This window comes from Stigmatopora argus, chromosome 10 (genome assembly GCF_051989625.1).
Source record: "Stigmatopora argus isolate UIUO_Sarg chromosome 10, RoL_Sarg_1.0, whole genome shotgun sequence".
Taxonomy (NCBI): domain Eukaryota; kingdom Metazoa; phylum Chordata; class Actinopteri; order Syngnathiformes; family Syngnathidae; genus Stigmatopora; species Stigmatopora argus.
The window spans coordinates 10,888,197-10,910,324 of NC_135396.1; the positions used below are offsets into that span (position 1 = coordinate 10,888,197).

Consider the following 22,128-nt stretch of genomic DNA (forward strand, 5'->3'; position numbering starts at 1 on the left):
CAAATGAATCTTCTCCCACTGTTTAGAACAAAGAACATATTCAGTTGTTTTACTGATGAGCATTTAAATTACACAATGCCATGTTTGTAGCCGTCCAATTAATGTGTAAACTTGCCTTTCTGTGTCATTTTTCAACATCTGAGTCCAACACTGTCAGAGTGAAAGCCACATGAATCTGTCCTTTCGATGGCCGTAATCTTCACATTTTACATCAAATGCGTAGTTTTTGCTAACACAACTATGATTTACATTTTAAGAAGACCTTATATATTGTACAGGCACCCTACTTAAGTCCCATATAACAATTAACGATCTTTGTAAAGACTATCATAAACACCGCTAATGAACAATCTCTGTAAAGGCTATCATAAACACCACTAATGAGGTTGACGGGCAAATGAGATCACAAAAAAATATATCACGCACAGCTATGACTGGGCCTTTGTGCTTTTCTTTGACTGCAGTAGCTGTTTTTCAAAGACAAAAGCAATGCTGTCATCTGCAACATCATAACGACCGGAGTGCAGTATCGTCCATTCCCTGTCAACATTAAAGAATGTTACATCAAGAAAATACCTTACCATCAATTTGACTGCAAAGTTTGGGGTTGTTCAGTTAGTGTAATTTAAATGGATCCTTCCGGGTTTGCTGAGTGTCAACAAATGTTTCACTCTTTTGTGGGACTGACCTCAACAAGAGAGTTAGGTCACTGGTATTGGTGTTTTACATCACCAAGCTGCTATGTGAACACATTGGCAGTGGCCATACAGTGTAATCAGTCACTTCTGGATAAGTGAAAACATGTTTTTTGGACTGTTGAAACACCCGCCTTTGTGTTTAGGCAATTCCAGGAGCGCAATACCTCCCTTATCGCAGTTTCGTTGAGTGAGAATAGGACCTGTAATGTGTTCTTTCGGGCATGAATCGGATAGGCCTTTAAGTCTAGAAAACTCTAGAAAGATGGCTTTATACAATGGCAACATTTTGGGGAAAAAACTTTTTCCCACACCCAAAAAAATGGAACACATTCTAAAAGGATTTTGTTGCGCAAAAGAGCCAGTGCACTTTTCAATAATAATAAAAATTGCAACGCGTCAGCTGATTTTAGTGGTACTGAAAGTCAATCGGAGCCATTGTGTTAATAATTTGCGCCCCAACTATATTCCAGATGTTAAGTCAGTCGCACCCACTGAGCTGAGGTCGACTGGAACAGAAGCAGCTTAATTACAACAGCAAAGGCACAGACAGTTCCTAGCAAATAGGCTATAATAAACGTGGTTAGGACAGAGCAGAATGTCTTTGGCTTTGTTGTGTGTCAATTTAGCTGTTTTACGAAAGGGCCTGGCTACTATTGATATTTCACATTATAGGTTAACATCAAAATTGCTGATGATTGGACATTCTCATAGTGCATTGGTTACATTTTTTTTACACATTCCAAGTTCAGATGAGCATGAGCCTAAAGCAAATGAATGGACTTTGTAATATATTAAAGAAACTATTTTTTAAAGTGTGTATTGGCAGACAAGTGCAAGTGACCATTACACTGCAAGACAGCAACCTTGAGCAAATAACCACTCCTCCTTTCAGTAACCAATTCCGGATAAAATTCATCGTTTCCCAGCTGAGATATTGCAGCGCCCAATAAGGAATCTCAACAGCGGATTTCAAGAATATTCGTAAAGGAACACGCGGTCTCAGAACATTAAAATAAAAATTCCATAATTCATTTACTGAACAAAATATGTTTCCTCCTTCACTTGCTTTTATTGTATTGTTAAAAAGTTCTTGTTTTTTGTCTCACCCCGTATATATACATAAGACGTTTATTAGAACGCACAATAATAACACAGGGGTCTACTTTCACATTTCAGTAAAAGTGAGCATTGATTTCCAGTTCAAAAATTCCTCCCTTTTGTCTCCCATCTCAGCATCAGAATATTTATTACATCCAAAACTTAAGTGTGCTAATCCCCACTTTGTATGATACATTAGCGCGTAAATGTAAAGACTGTGTTTTTGTTGCTAATCTGTCTGAATCTGTCTAGCAGCTGTGACTAAGTGACTGTCTCCTTCACTTCCTTCCCATCAATGGCTGTCTGACCGACCAAACTCCCATTTCCAAAAAACACGGTTACAGTCCTCATTTTACTGGCAATCCTGAGCTTGCTTTCCTGTATATGTACAGCTGTAAACCAGTGCAGGTGTTCAAACATTTAGCAAGTGCAGCATTTTCTTGCTTTTGACTTTGGCCAAGGTGGTCACTTGAAAATCCTGCTGAATTGCACTCACCTTGCAGTGCCCGTATACACAATTTATTCACCCGGCACTTCATCGCAGACACACCCCATCTCTTGAGCATCGGAATTCAGTGTTTCACACCACATTCGGCTGCTACAGTATGCAGCATTTTTGGGAGGGAGGAGACTTGGAAGTGGGTCAAAGCTTTCAGGAGATGGCAGCAGCATCCAGACGGGAATTACTTTGCTGTGCTCGCCCTGTGCCAGTTAAAACTTCACTTGACATACTAATGCACGTCCTACAAATCTGTGCTTAAATAAATTGACAGCAATGCAGTATGCACGTATGGTTGCAGTCGTTTTGATGCAAACTTATGTAGCTGGGAGTGGTAGAATATGGATGATACCCTATAAATGGAGTCATTTTACCAGTAGTTTATGTTTGCACCCAAAAGACCCCATTTGACAATGTTTTTGCGTGACCGAATTTGCAGTTGCATGAACTGTAAGAGGATTAACAGCATGAAATACTCAGCTTGTCTTTGCACACTTGATTTCATGCATGTGCACAAGTGTGCTTGCACACCCCCATTCCCGCACAGCATCAACCCCCCCCAACCCACTCCTACACAAGAATGTGAAAAAAAAACTAAAGACTTGGATGATTTGTCGAACGCGAGCCACAAGTCTCGTTAAAGACAACTAAGTATCCTAGGATGCAATATATGATCATGGAAATATAGAAAGGGATTCAGAAAAGATTTGAAACACCCAAGTGGAGCATTCCAGGAGCCTGAAAACGGCCAATTGGAGAGAAGTTGTCCTGTCTGTAAATCTAACTCTAACCTCCCTCTGCAAGAATCTCTCAATGGAATTAACTTTAAGTGTCCGACGAGCAATAAATTCCCTTTTTCCAAGTCAAACTCAGATAGCTTACGCCAAAGTCTCGTACCCTTTTCTGTCTGTCTGAGACCATAAATACAATCTAGTGGACCGCTGCGGCTTACTGGACAGCACTGGAATCTGACTGTAGAGATGCAAGTAATAAATAAATAAAAGAAACCCAACAAATCCAGTAGCAGATCGTGTTTCTGATTGTTTTGCAAAAACAACCAACTACCCCATCACCAAAATAAATTGTAATCAGTTACTTGCTATTATTCCCTCCCAACACAGTTGATTGCTTAGTTTAATAAATAGCCCCTCTCTAATTAATGGTGTATGTTATGAATATGGCTTTGGAACAAATGCAGTTACCTTTAAATACTGTATACATAAAACCTAGGAAGAAAACATTCTTGTAACCAATGCAACTTTTTTTTTTTACCAGATAGGTTATTAGAACTGGTTAATAGAACATTTTGATATCAAATCTAACCATAACAGATATTAGGTTCATATGCCCACTATATCATAACGATTAAAAAGATGTTAAATACATAACAACCTTCATATGTTTCTGTTTATCAGCCCATTCCATCATTCATATTTATTAGACCCCATGAGGTAATGTTATTAGACATTTTCAGGATGTAATATAATTTGGAACATCTGCACATCCTATTAGTAATAATGTGGAGCACCAGACAAAGGACAAACCTGAACATGATTTATCTTCCCCTGGTCATATGAATGAATGATGGTTAGATGGGGGAAAAATGTGCATTTATTTAAACATTTATGAGGATAGACACCTATATCCATCCACTTCATTTTTGATTTAGTCAACAGTGCAACAGTTGTATTTACTATAATAGCACAATGCATATTGAGCCCTGAGATGTCTTCAATGACACAGTGAATATTACATTTCAACACACTAATTCGCAAAACAAGATTAGGCTTAACATGGGTTCCTTATTGGAAATTAATAGCACAGCTTGCTGCTCATCCTAGCCTGTCATACCCTAGTCTTTCCTGATCTCCCTATTTTGTATTGCTACATCTAGTCTTGTAGCATAAGTAAATACATATTTTTTTAAAACTTGGTAGTGATCCATGATTTTTTGATTTTCTATGTTTAAATACTGGTATCTGCAATTAAAGGTTGGAAGGTGCTGCTCTAAATCACCCTTGGTACATAAACACACACACAAACACACAAAAATGAAGCGGCTTATTAATTATTAAAGCTTCCATCATGTTGTATAAAGCTCAGGGGGACATCCATCACCTCTTTCTGCAAGGCATGCAAGAATGCTGCTCGCATCTGACCAATATGCCAATAAATCAAGGATAAAAGAGAAAACAACACAGCATTACTTGACCTATGATATACCTACATATCATTTGACTGACAATGATAAAACTGCTGCAGATAAAGTCAAATGTTGTGTGACAGTTGCTTCCTAAAGACGGAATCCTCCCTAAATACACACTCACACACATTTTGCCTGGGGAGACATTTTGCTCCTCCCTCATAGGATCATGCAAATTGAGGGGATTACAGCATCCGTGCCAAAACGTTCACATTTGCATGAAGGAAAATACCAGCAGGATTCCTAAACGCAGACAATAATACTCCCGCTGGGATGCCATTTTACCAAATGAATTCAGGTTTTAATGTCGCCCAGCTCCCACACACTCCCAAAGAACCATCCCAAAACGTTGTACCCCTTTTTGTACCCCATCTTTTCTCCTCTCGCCATGGCAACCCGAAATGCCACATCAATGATGTCACCCTTCTGTCTTAGAAAAGGCATTACCTCAGCATATACTGACCTCCCACCTTCTCTCTATTGGGCAGATTTAAAGCAGGAAATCCCAGAGCCAATGAGGTTAGGACTGTTGTGACCTTGGTAATATTGAGTGGAAATCTGCGGTCACGGTTGAACATTTACTACTTCATTTGCAGAATTCAGAGTGAGTGGAAGAAAATAAGATGTGCATACTTAAGAGCACTGCTGTTGTTATGGGGGATGAACAGATGCTCTGGGATGTCAATGTCATATAAGTGGTCCGACTCAGCCGGTAAACAGGAGTTTGGCTGGGCAGGCTGCGAGTAAAAGCTGTGCACGGCAGCAGTTTGCTTTGTGAGAGTGATGCGAGCTTTGCACTTGTTTCCCAACAAAAGAAAGCGCTGGGAAAGCTATTTTTTGTTGAGTGGGATTCAGAATAGACAGAAGTGTCCCCTCATCAACAATTAGAGAAGAGTGTGTGAGGTGAAAGCATGAATGCAAATTATGAATAGCAAGAGGAATCCTCAACATTATAGATATATTAGCTGTAGAGTAAGTGTACAAAGAGGGACCACTTGGGCGAAAAGACTAAAAAAACATGATGATGAATAAAAGACTACATACAGTTTTAACAAACTTACAGAAATACTGTAAAATGAAAATCAATAATATACTTTCCTTTTTTTTAATGGGAAGGTAGCTAAAAAGCCTGGCGTCCAGCCAAGTTAATAGCAAAGCACTAATGGAAACAAGCAAAAGATGCACAGCTATTTACTTAATAAATTATTTTGCTATTTTACTTAGGTCACTTACCTTGCCAGAGAAATAATGGCTTCCATTGTACTGTCTGGCTTTCTCTCATATTCTATAGTCTAATGAATTTGTACTGTAATAGCACAAAATTTTACAAAATGTCTATTTCCTACAAAGGTAGAACAATGACATTTTTGGGAATATGATTAAGCACAGTAATAAAAGCAAAAGTCTACTAACCGAAAAAACTAATGCATTGTTATTAGAGAGGAACATGGCACATATTTTGAATTCAGCTGAATGAAGTAGGAATGAAATTCCCTATTCCTATTCCAGGGCCCCACCCAACACTACGTATAGAGTGTGAATGACTTGTACTCTAATCTAGTACAAAAAACAAAGGCATACACACACAAATATTCATGATGCAGTTTAAAGTTACTTTAGTTAAGAGTTAAAGTTAAGATCATATGAGCACTCTGCATTACAAAAATGTAAATATTTGGCCAACTCTTCTGGTATAGTATTAAATGATATTTCATTGTTATTTATTATGAAGTATATGTAGCACAGTTAAAAATTCAATTGGCGCATATTGTGGTTTTCACCAGGCCCACACCGCACACTTTAACTTTACACCATAAATCGACACATTAGAAGACGTCACAATGTTTGAGGAGCATAAAAAATTAAATACAATCATATACTGTTTCTACATCCAGCCAGAATCACATGAATGGAAGAAACCAGTAGCTTAAGTAAGTTATCATAACTTTAGCAAATGTAAATAACTTCCCAGGAAATCACTGAGATGTTCTCAACAGACTTACCATGTACACGAAATCTTACATACAAACATGTTTTAAACATCTAAATCCATCATTTTAAAGATTGACCCGGGCCCTTCTTTCCCTCATAATGGTTAAAGGATTTGCAGATAAATACACAAAGGGAAGCAAAACAACAAAGTCAAATACTACATCACCTCACTATCAGTTTTTGGAGTACAGCAAAAGATATATACGTTTGTGCTTGCGCCCTTTGCCCTGAAATAACCACCCTTGTAGGACTTTTATCAGATTATTTAATTGTTTACGGACAAATTATTTTATTTTTCTTTCAAAATAACTCGGACATTAAAAAACCATCAAATCTACGTTGAAATAAATTCATCTAAAACTGAACAGATGTCCCACGATGGACAAAATGTTCAGTCAGAACACATCTTTCCCCAAGTCTTAAAAAGGTCACCCTAATGTACTATCCTTTGGGCCATTTAACTTACTTGCTGTGCTGAAGCTGCCTCTTGCTGTGTTCATTCTTTGTTGACATTTCCCCCACAAGACTGGAGGTGTCGTTCTGACACTTGAAAGCCACGCTCATATCTGCAGTGCTGATGCTGAACTCGCAAAGGGTGACGAGCCCCACAGCCTCGTAGTCCCTATCATCAATGACACTCACTACTCCCTTCCTTCGTTTCCTCCCACAGTCTAGCTGCCTTTTGGCCTCAACGACTTCCTGTGTTGATCTGTCCACTGGGAGCACACGGGAATACGTTACATCACAGACTCAGCCATTGGAATACACGTTTACGACAATCTCATTTACTCCTTTTGCTATTAGGAAAAAAATAATGATCCAAAAATCTCCATAAAACTACAAAGGTTGAAAATTAACGCCCAAAACCGTACCCCGTCAGCACCTTCTGTTTTTTATATTAGCCTCAAGATCATATTCAATAAAGTCAAGGTCTTACTTTTGACTATAGGGAAAATACACTCAACCATAAGAAGGTGTTGAATTGCAGTGTTCCTTTTCCATTATGCTAAAGACCTTTTGTGGTCTGGGTTACGTAATGGATATAACAAATGTAAAACAGTTCCCCATTGTCTTTGTAACATATCAAAGACATGCTTTTTACAAAATGGTCTATTTTTATTAGTTATGTGACATAAGCAGGTTTTTTTCTTTTGGAAATAAACCACAGCTTGCCTCAACAGTTAAGTATGAGTGCGCTGCCAAATACAATTATACTGAAATGACGTTTACGTATATTGAAAATCTGTTATACATTGTGATTGCATAAAATATATTTGATAGTTTTCCCACTCCCATACATTTTAATGTAGAGCACTTGTGGCTTGGAAATGGCTGTTCAGGGCAATATTATGTAAATTTAGCAAGCTGTTAGTACAAAAAAAGTATAATTTCTTATTTTCATAGGTTATTGTGTCAGGAAGTCCACAGACTCAATTATGTGTAGAAAAATAATTATTATTTCTTTGATTTGTCACCTTAACAAAAAAATCCCTTTAGGCCTTGAACCTTTTAGATCAGGTTATGTGTCTTTTGACAAAGACGTGTTTCCCACATTTAAAAAAAATACTAGTATGAGGGCAAGTTTTAAAAAAAAAAATTTAAATACAAAATCTCTATTTTGTTTTGAAGTATGGTTCAATGTCATGATGTTTACAAATTGGGATGTGTGGAAGAAAGCCAAGCAATTCTTGGAACTGCACCAATGTTATAGACCAGAGGTGCTCAATATGTCCATCGCGACCTACCAGTCGATTGCTAAGGTACTATTTGTAGATCGCATGATAGTAAGATTCGATCCAAGGATTGGATTTGTAGTAAAGTTTTATATGGGACTTGAGCTGGGAAAGAGAGCCATCGTGAGTCCAAGCACGATTACTACCTGCCTACACTATGTGGGGTCCTGCTGGCATCAGGTATACATACATCATCAGCATACATAACAGCTCAGCTTTGTCAGGGGCCTGGAAAAAAGTGTCGATCGCGCAAAGTTGGCTCCTTGAAAAGTCGATCTTGGAGCAAAAAAGTTTGATGTTTTAGACCTAACAGTATCTCACCAGGAAGCACTAGGGTAAAAATAGTCTACTGAAGACTAAGCATTGGGCAAACTCCAACAAACTATTAATCAATAAATTACTCATCTCATTTTCAGAACCACTTTTATCCTCATTAGGGTCACAGGGGGTGCTGGAGCCAATCCCAGAGGTGGGGGACACCCTGAATTGGTGGCCAGCCAATCACAGGACACAAGGAGATGGACAACCATGCACTCTCACACCCATTCCTAGTGGCAATTGAGTGTCCAATCAGCCTGCCATGCATGTTTTTTGGAATGTGGGCGGAAACCAGAGTACCCAGAGGAAACCCACACAAGCCCAGGGAGAACTCCATAAGCCCCACACAGATGGACATGAGCTGGATTTGAACCCCGGACCCCAGAGCTGTGAGGCCGACGCACTAACCATTCGTGCCACCGGGCCGCCTTAATAAATTAAATTAATTTTATTTATTTTTCAAAGCCAACAAAAAAAAGAAATCAAATGTAAGTTACATTTAAAAAAGCCAATTGTTGGTTAACATTTCCTATATTCCATTCCTGTTCATGTACTGCAGCTTTGTGTTGCCAGGCAGAGTTGGTGAGTAAGCAGAAGCAGCTGAGTCACTGTCGCCTTCTGTTCTCTACTGTCAAGGCAACCCTTACAGTTACCACAGCAACATCATTTTGATATATTTGGATGTAGTCCGAAATGTGTCAGTCTCAAAGCAGGACTAAACATATTCATGAGTTAAGTTCTGGGAAATATATCACATCATTTGATCAAAAGACACCCTCTACCGACCTTGTAGCTACAGAAAAAGGACGAAAGTGCACAGCACAAGCGTTTGCAATCCTGTGGGATGACTGTCAAGGCGAGAGTGTCAGGCTTACTTAGTTTTACTGCGGACTGACGAGGCTGCACTATCACTACAACATGGAGCACACACTATCAGCAAATGGAAGAAGAACACAAATGATGATTCATTGCAGTACTGCATTGCCACCAAAACATTTCTTATACTGAAAAAAAAATGTGTTCTGGGCTCAACGTGTTACAATAATGTAACTTTTATTGTCCTCCTTTTGAAATATATTAACACTACTACGCCTGCTCATGTGGTTTCATGCTGAAAGTGTATGTTGATTCTAGTTTAAATTAATCAAACCATACACTCCATCAACACTTGTGTTTTTCGTGAGCTAGGGTCATATGTTTTGGAAAGAGAGGCAAGCTATCTCATGGAAGTATATCTCTATTCTTCAAATAAGATTACACTTTGTTTCAATATTTGCTGTCTCTGAGATGTACAGAGTGCACCATTTTTTTGCATGTCATGTTTTATCATCCAAAACTCACTTGCCTCTTCAGTTTCAAATGGGGAGTAACAGTGTGCCCTCTAGTGGCCAAACTACACATTGACACATTTAAGCAAAAACAAAGCTTCCTCAGAGGAGTCCCCTTTACTCCTGACTTTAATACAGTATAGTTATGATCAGTTATTTACACTAGTCATGGGCAATAATGACACACACATTTTAATACTTTATTTGAGCTCTTCCATTCACAAAATGGGGTGATGAAGTTGTAAAGGAGACATATTTTGAACCTAGTTCCAAGAATGCCATTCTTGTGTCTAGTCTTGGTTAATCAATTAACCAAGGCTGTGCATTCATTACTGTTTAAAAATCACATATTCACAATTTGTGGGGGCAGTTTCGTCTCAATTTCCGAGAATGCATTCGTTACCATGACGATGTGTTTTATTGCACACAGAAAAAGCATGGTTTAGAATGGGAAGGGTATTGAAGAAGTGTTTTTTTTGTTCAACCTGGATTTAAATGTGTACTGTCACACATGGATGACAGTCGGTTGCCTAATTCTCTGGGAGAGCCCAGTGACATTGAATTAAATGAAAAGATGAGGTCAACAATCTTCACCAGGGGTGTACAAACTTTTAAATGCGAGGGCCGACCAACCAGTACGCCATAAGGAGGCTATTCGAGTCATCTGGTAAAAAAATAAATTCTTCTAATTTTTATATCACACAAAAAAGTCGCAATGTCAGTTTTTTTTCCCAATATTGGTCAGCCCTACCTAATCATTGAGATTCTAAATTGAGGGGCGGGGTGTGTTATACTATTGTATCATTTTGAGTGAGAATTCCAGAGAATATGCAAACCCTGTTAATGACAAATAAGTGGGTGTCCACATAGATTTTAACTATGAAAATATATTTATAATCCCTTTCTAGAAATTCTATGATACATTTGAAAATACCCAAATAACTTGCATTCATTTTTGTTTAAAACACTTTGGTCATTCATGCATCTGCAAACATAAACAATAAAATGTCATTTAACAAAAAACTCTCCAAGTCTAGAAACCCTTGATTAATCGCTGTACATTGTTGCCCATGATGAATGCAACAATAGCTCCCCCCTTATTCATTTATTCAGTTTGTTGATATTTATCAGACCCGAGCTTTCAGATTCTCCAAGCCGACACATGAGACATCAAATGAGTGTAAAGGAGCCGACAACATTTCAGGATGAATAGGGTACATGAGCCTGCTTTAAAACAGACACAATGAAGTGTAGAGCGCTTTTAACGAGTATCAATTCTGATGCCACACATACCCACTCACAGATGGACACCAGTGAGGCCTACACACACTGCAACGTGTCCAGTACCCTCCTTATGTTACGTATTCAGACCACCGTGCAGATGGAAATCACTAATGACGCGTGTGTTGAGTTTCCCACAAAGCGAAAGGCAATTTGCTGCAAGTCTCAGATGACCTACTATATATATGAAATGAGAAGGGAAAGCCGTTTGGAAGGCAAAATCTGAACAGAGTTGCAACAGCAATGTTTGTATTATTGTATGTGCCATATTTGTATTACTACGTTGATTTACTTTAGATGTGCGCCATCTACTGCTATTTAATTCTGCTCTCCTTACGGAAAATCCAAGTTACAAAACAAGTTCTGGAGCCAATTTATTTTGTAAGTAGAGGTACCACTGTATCTTAAGTTAAGTATAACTGAACTGTACTCAAGCAGTGGTCCTTTCACATACCACTCTAAGGAACCGATATATTGAGTTAGCGCACTTGTTATATACAGTTTAGCTCAAAGAATAAGAAAGCTTTGTACCATACATGCACTTTACCTGAAGCAGACAGTGTGCCAGTCATTATTGAGAGCCTGAAGATACTGTTCATCGTAGATCCTTTGTTTACATCCCGCACACACGGGCAAACTTCCTCCAGCTAAAACAAGAGTGAGGTACATTAAAGCAAACAACAAAGATAAACACATTGTGAACATTATGATATTGTGAACAATATCATTCTAAAAATGTCAATCATAACAGTGTTATTATTCCATCATTGGTAAAGGTTACACACGCAGCTGTGTTAGGAAAATTGTTCAGCTTTGCATTAAAGCAAGGCTGCAGTAGGAGAAAAAACAGTACGCATTATAAGCACATTTTAAAGTTAATCCATCTAAAAGCGCATCACACACCCTTTTACATCCAAGACATAAATGCTTTGAAGGGCTGAGTAAGAGATGTTAGAGTACTGTATCATTATCAGTCAATATTTTGCCTTGTTATGGATAGGATGGTAGTTCTGAGCTTTATATGCTATTACAAAGGCGGCAATAAAGATTACAGTCTCGCAGTGGGCCAGTGGTTAGTAAGCCCGGCTCACAGTTCAGAGATCAAGGGTTCAATGCTGTGCTCCGACCTTCCCGTGTGGAGATTGCATGTTCTTCCCGGGTTTGCGGGAGTTTTCGCCTGGTACTCTGGTTTACTCCCACGTCCCCAAAAACATTCATGTTAGGTTACTTGAACATTCTCAATTGTCCATACTGTGCCCGGCGAATGGCTGGCAGTCAAATTCAGGGTGTACCCTGCTGACTGCCCCATAGTTAGATGGGATCATCAAGTAAACATCAAGACAAAGTTGAATACAATACTAAACACATTAGATACTCAGAACAAAAGAAGAGTATAATGATTACTGCATGCTCTTGTAACAATATCCCCATTCTGAAATGTGCAATAACACATAACTACTATGATTAATTTCTAAAGAGAAGTTACTCCACTCAGCCCTCATGTTTGCCTAGTGGTTTGATTTATAGCAACCGAAAAGCATTATGGTAGTGAAAAAAAAAACATGATTACTGGATTGGATACAATCTTGTGAAAAAATCAGATACTTAAAAAAACCTGTATCCAATACTTTGAACAAAAGATATGATTGCACCTAGATGAAAAAAAGCTTTACTCAGATGATGTCTGTAATAGCTAGCTTTAATATACAGTACTTTTATTGATCTCATTGACAAGAAAGGCATTTGGTCTTTTTTTGATGCCCACTAATGTCTCTCTACTCTTGTTTAATTAAATTTATAACCTTGTCTCTTTATTATTCAGCACTTAACTTTCTCATTATTGCAAACTCCGGTGTCTGTAATGGCCACTAAAAGAAACTGAGCAAGATTAAAGGCAGACATTTACACATTACAGCCAAGCATCATGACTCAGATATGTTTAGTTTTTTTTGCAGATACATGACATCATAGATAAGACCCCTCATTCAAGTAAACCCACTTTGTGCTGTGCCAGCTCCAGGACAATGACAATTATTTTTTAGACAACGTGCTCTTTGCGGATAAATCTGACTATTACAATACTACAATAATTTCAGGGGTTGGATGAATACGCTTAATGAGAGGGTAGAAATATTAGATACTGTAGGGAAGTAGGCTGTTAATAAGGATTGTACAGTCTGCTTGTGAGTAGCGGATTAAAATGTCATGATTGTCTGGGGTTGCTTTGCTTCAACAAGAAAAGAGGATCCTGCAGTCTGACAGAAAAACAGGGAAGTCATACATGGCTTCATGGTCTAGCGCTCTTGAGTGATGCAGAATGACAATATCTCGAATCGCAGTTTGACCTATGAATGGCTAAAACAAAAACCAAAAAACATTCAGATACAATACGATATAACAAATCGACAATCAAAAATATGCCTAAACTTCTTCACTCTGATGTGACGTGCCAAGGTTGGCAAATTTACTGTAATATCAATGTGATATATATGTAATTATCTGAATTCAGAAATACAGTATATTAAATACTGTATGCAAAATATATCATTGAAGGCATCAAGATAGGATTGACAGACAGATTCATATTATCATTACCCATCGGATTGTGCATGCAAGGCTAATAATACGGTATAAATAAGGATTAGTATGAAAAAAAATGCATGCATAGCAACATTGTCTATTATTGCTTACCCTCAGCAATAAACCAATGGAATGAGCAGTGTGCATGACTTGGAGATGAAGACTTGCACGCAAACATGACGAAGGGGGCAACATGGCCTCATTTAGACAACCATCTGGACGAACAGCCTGGCACTTTTTGTAATTACAATACACATATATTTAGAAAAGAAAACTATACATAGGAGAGGGTCGCGAACTGTCATTTTATCTTGCCCACAAACAATGTGCGAGTACGTGACGCCCGGGCGCAGTACTCGGGTGACCCATTCCCCAACTACCCTCATTTTTAATTTATTTCTATGTTACCTTCCTCCTCTCCCATGCGTTCGTCCTTCCAGGTGCAGCAGAACAGCATCAACCGCATTCACTCTCCGATAGGGAGCCACTGCTCGACTTAAAAACCGATAGGCAATCACCTAAAGTCGCCGGTATCGTGCAGGCGGATATCTCGGCGTCTTCTTTTCTGCAGCCCGCTTCAACCATGCGCCTCTGCGGGGCTTCGTTCATTAGAGCAGCTGTCCAATGGAAGGGCTCTACCAGCCACAGGTCAACGCTAATTGGCTGGGCGGGGTAAAAGCCTCTCTTCATTGGTCAGGAGTGAGCTAGTGGGCAGGAAGTAGGTGTGACTGCTAAAAACATGCCGACATTGAAACTTTTTAGTTATCTTGTGCACTTAATGATATATATTAGCATTGGTTAAACATGCGCTAAAATACGAGCCAAAGTGAGACGTGATATACTACATTGAAACACAGTTTTATATCCTAAAATGCTTTTAAGACATGACATGGAAATTCTATTTAATCATTGGGTCTATTGACGGCAATGGACGTCCAATCAATTTAGACTCTAAAGGCTGACAGCATTTATTCTCCATTTATATAATAATATATAATAATTAAAACTTTGAGACGTTTTTTTACACACATTTTTTTTTTATTCATTAGAGCAAATACAAAGGCAGGCTATATCAAGTCATGTGAGACTGTGCGTGTCTGTGGAAATACATACAAAAAAGTGCAAAACCACAATGTTCCTCCTTATAGAAATAGTTTTAAATAAAGATGAAGTGTATCCCACGGCATTTGTCTGACCTAGTGAGGCTCAACGACAGTTCTCACACAGCTCAGAGTGGAAGAACCAATGCAAGCAACCTTCTCATTAGTACAAAATACAGTACACAATAACAAAAACAAGGGGGTCAGCTGACAACAGCACCCATGAACCTTTGATCAGCTAACATTTCCCTCATTTTTTTCCTGCAAAAATAGCTCAAGTAAATGAACAATGGAGTTTGGATGCACCCATTAAATAAAAGTGTTATCTGTACTAGAATTCATGAATTGATGTGAATAAATTGAAGACTAGGTTCTAGTGCATGTTCACACATTTAGAAAAACAATAGCATATAAATGAGAAGCTTGAAGGATCCAACGACATAAATGTAAATAACATCCGATGCCTGAGGTAAAAAGCATCAGAAAGCAAACGCGCAAAAATGCAAACTGTTCAGAAATATATGGGAAGAATAAAGTACTAAAAGAGGCAACAGACCCATCTTAAAAAAAAGCATTTGTCGAAATTGGAGGCGCTTAGGCAAATAGATTCAGCAAAAAAGTTGAGAACAGATGGTCTGGCAGAAATCCCGTTTCCCACTACTTTATACCCAACGCAGCTAAAAATAGCAGCGAAGAAGGAGGGCCCAAGACGATGCAGTGTTTCGACCGCATAGAGCAGCCTCCTCACGGGCCAGAGAGGTGGTGGGCTGCAGAATTTCAGCTTCTCTTGTTTTAAGATTGGAAATCATGTACTTCAGCATCTAGCTCGAGGTCACATTGGCAGGCAACCAATTGAAGCAGTCTTTCCCTGTGTCACCATATGTTTACGGCACGTAAAGAAAACATTTGTGAATGTAGAAATGAACAGTATGGGCCGGCACATATATTTATATTTCAATTACACCAGGGCATTGAAATCAATTCACACAGCAATGAATAAAGGCACTGTGAGTAATAGATGTCACATGAGAAAAATACTAAACTCTTGGTCGGTGGGTTTGCACGGAAGCGGACGTTGGAATCAAGTAGGTAAAAACAACGTTGAATAGTTGTGTTCTAAAATGTACATTCTAGTTCATGCAGTAGCACCATGGATTTTTTTCAGGCCATATCACAACTCAGGAGGATCTACTTCCTCCTGCCACAGTATTTGCCATGGCATGCTGCTGCGGCGCCACCTGTAGAAAACAATGAACATGGAATGAGCCACATATTAGCATTGTCAGGGATGAGCGGCTCGGAAAAATGAATGAACCAGCAGATTAACAAGGTCTTGACATTATATTTCAGTCATTATTATAATTATTGTAAATGCAAATAAAGTAATATCCAATCAATTCTACAATTGCCACATATTACAAATTCAAGACCAGTTTTAATGCAGGTTAATTACCTCGGTAGGCGCCTCCTCCACCTGCGCCACCCAGAAAGCCTTGCAATGGATTCCCAATATACTTGGCTGCTTTGGCTGCATGAAACAAACATACAGGGAATAAATCAATAAACAGTGGTTGCAGGGTATAATTGATTCAAGAGTTAATTGTTTCTTTATATGTCATTACAAGACAAGCAATGAAATTCCTTCTATGTTTCGCCAGATCAAGACAATTACAACATCGCATATTACATGGTTGTGCAGGTCAAGATGTCTGCTACATCGCTATAAAATGCGCTGCGGCAGATTTGAATAGAAACAATGTGAAGTGATATTTGGGTTTGCAATTTGGTCAACCCAACTTGATAAATTGAAACCGATTGCCCACAGTGGCCGGGATATGCTCCAGCACCCTCGTGACAATTTTGAGGATGAAATAGATAATTGCAAGATTGACAGAAAAATACTACATGCAAAACTGAAGAATTGATCATGTATAAATTGGTGCTATCATGAAAAAGATCCCAAATCAGGAGGAGAATATGGTTGGTTGCAGATGCTCCCAAGTCCAACAATGTAAAAAATCACTCTAAAAACAAACTAAGGAAGCAGACACGCGTTCTCCTTGAAATAATCCCGCCAGGAATAATCCCCAATGTTCAGGAAAATGCAGATTATCATGCATTCACACTCCGTGTGTCAAGCCATCTGCACTGATGACTATGCACACGCACAGAATTGACCTTCTCTTTCATTCAGATAATCTGCTGTTTGTCAAGAGAGGAATTGGAAAATAAAATAAGGTGTTGATTATATTCTGATCATAGGAATATTATTATGACAAATGGTTGCCAGGTACCTTGTTGAGGAGTCAGGGGGGCCGGGACATATCCACCTGTGCACAGTTAGGAAGTAATAGATCATCGGTCAGATTTGAGCTGGTTGGTTGTATTTGGATTAAAAACATTCTAATTAATGAATCCCTGTAAAAAAGTAATAAGGAAAGACCCCTTGATCATTAAATAGTAATTCTTGCTTTCTACCATGACTATGTCATAATGAGTACATATGTGCCCTACCCATCTGGTAGGTTAGATTCCTATGAGTGGTGCTGGAGAGTTTGGAAAAAGCAATAGCATACACGTTTTCTTTATATGCAAAATGGGACAATACATTTCTCTTTCTACACCCTAATCAAATTCAAATAGTTTAGTTCCAAATCCTAACTAAGGATGCCTTGAGTTATTTGTAGCGGTTCACACATTAGTCACCTATAGTCACCATTAGTCACCATTAGTCACATATTGTCACCAAGAAATTTCCCGAATACGGGATGAAATAAAGTTCTAACCTAACCTGACCTAACCTCTCATTTTACATTAGAATTAAATATGCAGGCCAAGACTGTCCATGCTACAATATATAGAGTAGATTTTCACAGAGGACAATTTGTTGATGCTGTCTGTGTCTTGTTGGGATGAGGATAGACCATCATCATTGTCTACCTATACTGGCAGGTGGTTGGTTACTGAGACAAAATAAAGTGGTCCTTACCTGGCTGTGGTTGATATCCTCCACCACCTCCAAGATTTCCATAACCTGTTAATGTTTGTCAATTAGTTCAAGGGATAAAACCATTTTGGACAGATTATTGCAGAATATTCAGAATATAACATTGTTCTCATTTGTTTGTCAGCTTTTGATCTCAAATGAAAAAACTCATTAACCCGAGTCACATTTCCTTTGGTTTACTTTTGCCAAATTACGTCAGGAGTCTCTTGGGCTTGATGTTATCTTTAAAATGGCACACTTTGATGCTGTGTAGCGAGTACAGTGCAAGAGTATAATCACAGTCCAATGGGAAATTAAACCACGCTTTCTCTCCAAAAGGCGAACCACTCTGAGCATCGTATTTCTGGGAAGATTTTTATTTTCTTTAAAAAATAAAAAAAAGCAGGCTTAATGAAGGGCGTGTAAGAAAACATTAAAAAGGAAATTTCAAACATCAACATAACTAATTATGTGGTCATTCCTTTTGATACTTTTGTGACAATTAAGCGTTTGAAAAAAAACTGTGATGTTATTATGGCTTCATTGTGTAGGGCAGCTGTAGAATGGCCTGTAATTAAAGTTTAATGATGGTGCAGTTTGACTCTGGAAGGAATTAATTAATCGTGACTGCAAGTACCTTCAGTAAAAAAAAATATAATAAAGTATAACACCATCACCACCATTCTCTTACTAAATGTGTGATTGAATTTTAAAACTATCAGTCATGAATGGTGTATCATAATTGATTAACCTGAAAAATTATTTATACAAACATAGATCATAAATATATACTAGCCCTGTGAGTTCAAGCTGTACCCTCTTTCCGGCAAATTGTTAGCTGGGATAGGCTCCAGCACCCCCACATAGGATGAGCAGTTCAGGAGATGACTAAATGTAAGAATAAATATATAGTATAATTTATACATTAGAGATAAATGATTTGAGCATGGACATTTATTACATAGGAAATGAAAAAGAAAAAAGAAAGCATAGAGCAAATATAGCAATTTCCCACACAATCACTTGGAATTGCATCTTATTATCAGCAGCAGTTCATTGAACAAAATTTTGGATATTAGGTGGTATTAGAAGAACTACCTGGTTTTGGTGCTTTAGCTCCTCCTCCAGCACCACCCAGTCCAACTGCTGAGGGATAAGGGTATCCACCTTTGGAAATAGAAACTTGCTTCAAATTTGAAAAAGGTTCATTTACAACAACAACAATTTATTGTCTTTACAGCCATTAAAAAGACTTATCGGTTCCCTGCACAGGAAATGCCAAAGTGATGGCTTCTTCCTGACCAACTGTCACTTTGGTCACTGGGCAGAACGTTGTTTGTTTCTAGTTTGACTGTACGTGGGCAATAGCTTCTTTTTTACATCCCCTGTCCATACCCAAATGAGTATAGATTCTATCCCACTGAATTGTGATGACACCAAAAGGAGCATTATTATTTGGCAAGTTAACCAAGCTCCCACAGTATTTAATGTGTTTATGATTCACGCAAATACAAGTAAGATAACATATTTCTTTTGCTTCAGATGGGAAATTGACCTTTTGTTTCTTATCTACACATTGATGTATATTTGATGATAAAGTAATGCATAATTTATGTTATGTTATTGTACTTAAAAGTATGTGACATCTAACCTTGATATTGTCCTGCTGCCAGTGGGATTCCTGCTCCACCTCCTGCTCCCCCCACATCTGTATCAGAGGCAATGAATGAATGACTAAATAACTACGTATTGGGTTTTTAGATTTTGTGAATTTATTTCATATACAGTATACGTACAGGGAGGTTTCAACGGCTTTGCACCAGGAAGCACATGTCCTGTTCCAGGTCCAATGCCAGTTCCAGCACCATGAGGAACTATAGAAGACAAGACATTTGGCATTTAATTGAATACTATTATAAAAGAGTTATCATAGTCACAGCACTCAGTTTGGTTACATTATACTTACTGAAGCAAAAAATAATTCTATAATAATGATATGCCTTGGGAAAATTGAAACGGTTACCTGCTCTGATTTTATACTAATGTCCACAGTGAAGACAATGCATTAAATGTTATGAATACAATGTAGGATTTTTCCAAGCAATTTCAAAAGAAATACCACAGGACAAAGATGAATATTATAATACTCTCTATGACTCAAAGACTATTCATACTACAGTAGTGAAAATGTGATAATAACTAAGTGCAGTGACGTAAATAAAGCTAATTATCTAAATTCACATATTCCCTATTAAATGAACCATATAGAAACATAAACATGAAGTATAAAAAATATAACTTGCCTCCATAAGGATAACCAACGCCGCTTGGACCGACTCCTGTTTCAGCACCTTAAGGAGCAGAAGACCAGAAAGGGGTGTTCAAGTTAATCTTTGGTAACCTTAAAATCACAGTTTATAATTCATTCACTTATTGTCAATACCACGTTTTCCCAGCAGGGTCGAGGCGATGCTGGAGCCTAACCCAGCAAACGATGGGCAGGTGGGTTACACCCTGAACCTGGTTGCCAGTCATTCACAGGGCACATTCAGACATACAACCTTTCACATTCACAATCACACTTGGGGAGAATTTCAAGTGTTCAATCTGACGACCGTGCATGTTTTTGCGGGGTGTGGGAGGAATCCAAAGCCGCCGGGAAACCTACGCAGGCATGGGGAGAACATGCAAACACCACACAGGGTAGGCCGTGACCCTTGACGTCAGGATTGTGAGGTGGATTTCCCCAAAGATTGATGTACTGCACCACCATGGTTAATAATAACAAAGACATGTCTTAACTTGTCATGTACAAGGTATTTAAAGTTGAAAATAACTCTGGTCTTATAAGTGACAATTCATTCATGCATGCCCTGGACTCTGTTTTATGGTAAAGACAGGTAATGTAGCCTATTAATGTATATATTGATCTTTTTTTTTACCTTGTGGAATTGGTTTTGGTCCTTTGCCTGCTAGGCCTTCACCAACACCTTCAAAAAATAAAATTAGTAGTAGTAGATCAATCTTGTCAATGACATGAGGCATTGTTGCTTTGTTTGTCTATGCTTCCACCATGCGGCCAAAAGCGCCTACTGCATCTCATCACCAGGGATGTGCGGCACTGTATGAACTCATGTGATGTAATGTTTGTTATTCAGTGTAATGCGTTTTCACCGTTTCTTTTTTTCACATGAATGTAACACTGTGTACTGTATGTTATTTGAGGACATTTCTAATGATAGTTTGCATATGAAAAATTATATTATGATACTGCAGGAGTCATGAGCTAAAGTGTCTGAAATGGAAATGAAATGGCTCAAACTTACCAGTCGGGATTTGACCTTTTGTACCAGCTAAAACACAAGACAATAACATAGTGAAATTCAAATATTAAATACACATGACATACAGTCAGATCAATTTAGGCCTAACGAAACAAAGAGCTTTGTATGTAGTTTAAAATGTGGTGGTGCAGTAATAATTACTGTTCATTCACTATATAACCCTCAAATTGTTTTTTTAGCATGATACTAGTCTAAGGAAGATGCCTGTGAGCAATATAATTCATCCAGGTCATTTTCAGAATTGACTGAAACTGGAAAGAGTGTTGCAAAATTCTTCAGCAGGGGCTTTAAAGTTCTAGGCTGTATTGTGAAGTGAAGTGATAGACGCACAGGAGCCAGAAAAGCATTAAAAAACTGCTGCCGAGTTTTAAAAGTAGGTTTGCAGATACGAGGGTCCAGATTGTTAAACCTAAGTTTAATTATAACTAATGTAAATTATAGTCACGGGTCTTTTCATATTGGGGAAGAGTGGTCCAAACAGGCAGTTTTTCAAACTAAAATTATTTGATATTCAATAAAGCGTAATGACTCAAATGCTTGAAGTTATTTTAATCTTAGCCCAAAGTGGCTACTGTAAAGTTAGACATACTGCATGTCATTTTAACATCACAGTGGCTATTATCTATAAGGAATTATTATGAGCTAAAACCATGATTAGTCCACTGCCACTTTGCATGAACACCATCTTTATACCCTTCACTTTATCAACCTGACCCAAGTTAAATGCAGATGAACAGATGGCTTAAAGAAAGAGTGCAAGCAACAGTTGGTCTTACTAGGCTGAGGGAGCTCTGTGGCCTTGCCATTTGAGGCAAAAGGTGTGGGCCCTGCTGAAAGAAAGGGAGCACAGGTGGGTGGTTTAACCAGAAACCTTTAAAGAGTGAGAAAATGAAAGCTGCCACAAGTGGGAGGCTAGTAGCCACAGTTGTGAAATATAGCAGTTGGAAGAAGAAGCAATACAAGGGGGG

The 22,128-nt window shown here is 38.3% G+C and overlaps 2 protein-coding genes across 2 annotated transcripts in view; both read right to left on the reverse strand.

Annotated features, from left to right (window-relative positions):
* The window catches only part of limk1a (LIM domain kinase 1a), a 34,048-nt gene extending 19,748 nt beyond the window's left edge, over positions 1-14,300 (reverse strand). Inside the window, exons 1-2 of the mRNA XM_077611823.1 lie at positions 14,139-14,300; positions 11,698-11,797 (exon numbers count right to left, since the gene is read on the reverse strand). Coding sequence (XP_077467949.1) covers positions 11,698-11,797; positions 14,139-14,196 — 158 coding nt within the window. The 5' untranslated portion in view covers positions 14,197-14,300. The remainder of the gene's footprint in view (positions 1-11,697; positions 11,798-14,138) is intronic.
* Positions 14,301-14,752: 452 nt separating this feature from the next.
* Positions 14,753-22,128, reverse strand: part of elna (elastin a) — a 42,642-nt gene continuing 35,266 nt past the window's right edge. The window contains exons 46-56 of the mRNA XM_077611657.1: positions 21,937-21,990; positions 21,143-21,169; positions 20,759-20,806; positions 20,120-20,167; positions 19,613-19,690; positions 19,468-19,524; positions 18,915-18,983; positions 17,820-17,864; positions 17,125-17,160; positions 16,284-16,358; positions 14,753-16,068 (exon numbers count right to left, since the gene is read on the reverse strand). Coding sequence (XP_077467783.1) covers positions 16,019-16,068; positions 16,284-16,358; positions 17,125-17,160; positions 17,820-17,864; positions 18,915-18,983; positions 19,468-19,524; positions 19,613-19,690; positions 20,120-20,167; positions 20,759-20,806; positions 21,143-21,169; positions 21,937-21,990 — 587 coding nt within the window. The 3' untranslated portion in view covers positions 14,753-16,018. The remainder of the gene's footprint in view (positions 16,069-16,283; positions 16,359-17,124; positions 17,161-17,819; positions 17,865-18,914; positions 18,984-19,467; positions 19,525-19,612; positions 19,691-20,119; positions 20,168-20,758; positions 20,807-21,142; positions 21,170-21,936; positions 21,991-22,128) is intronic.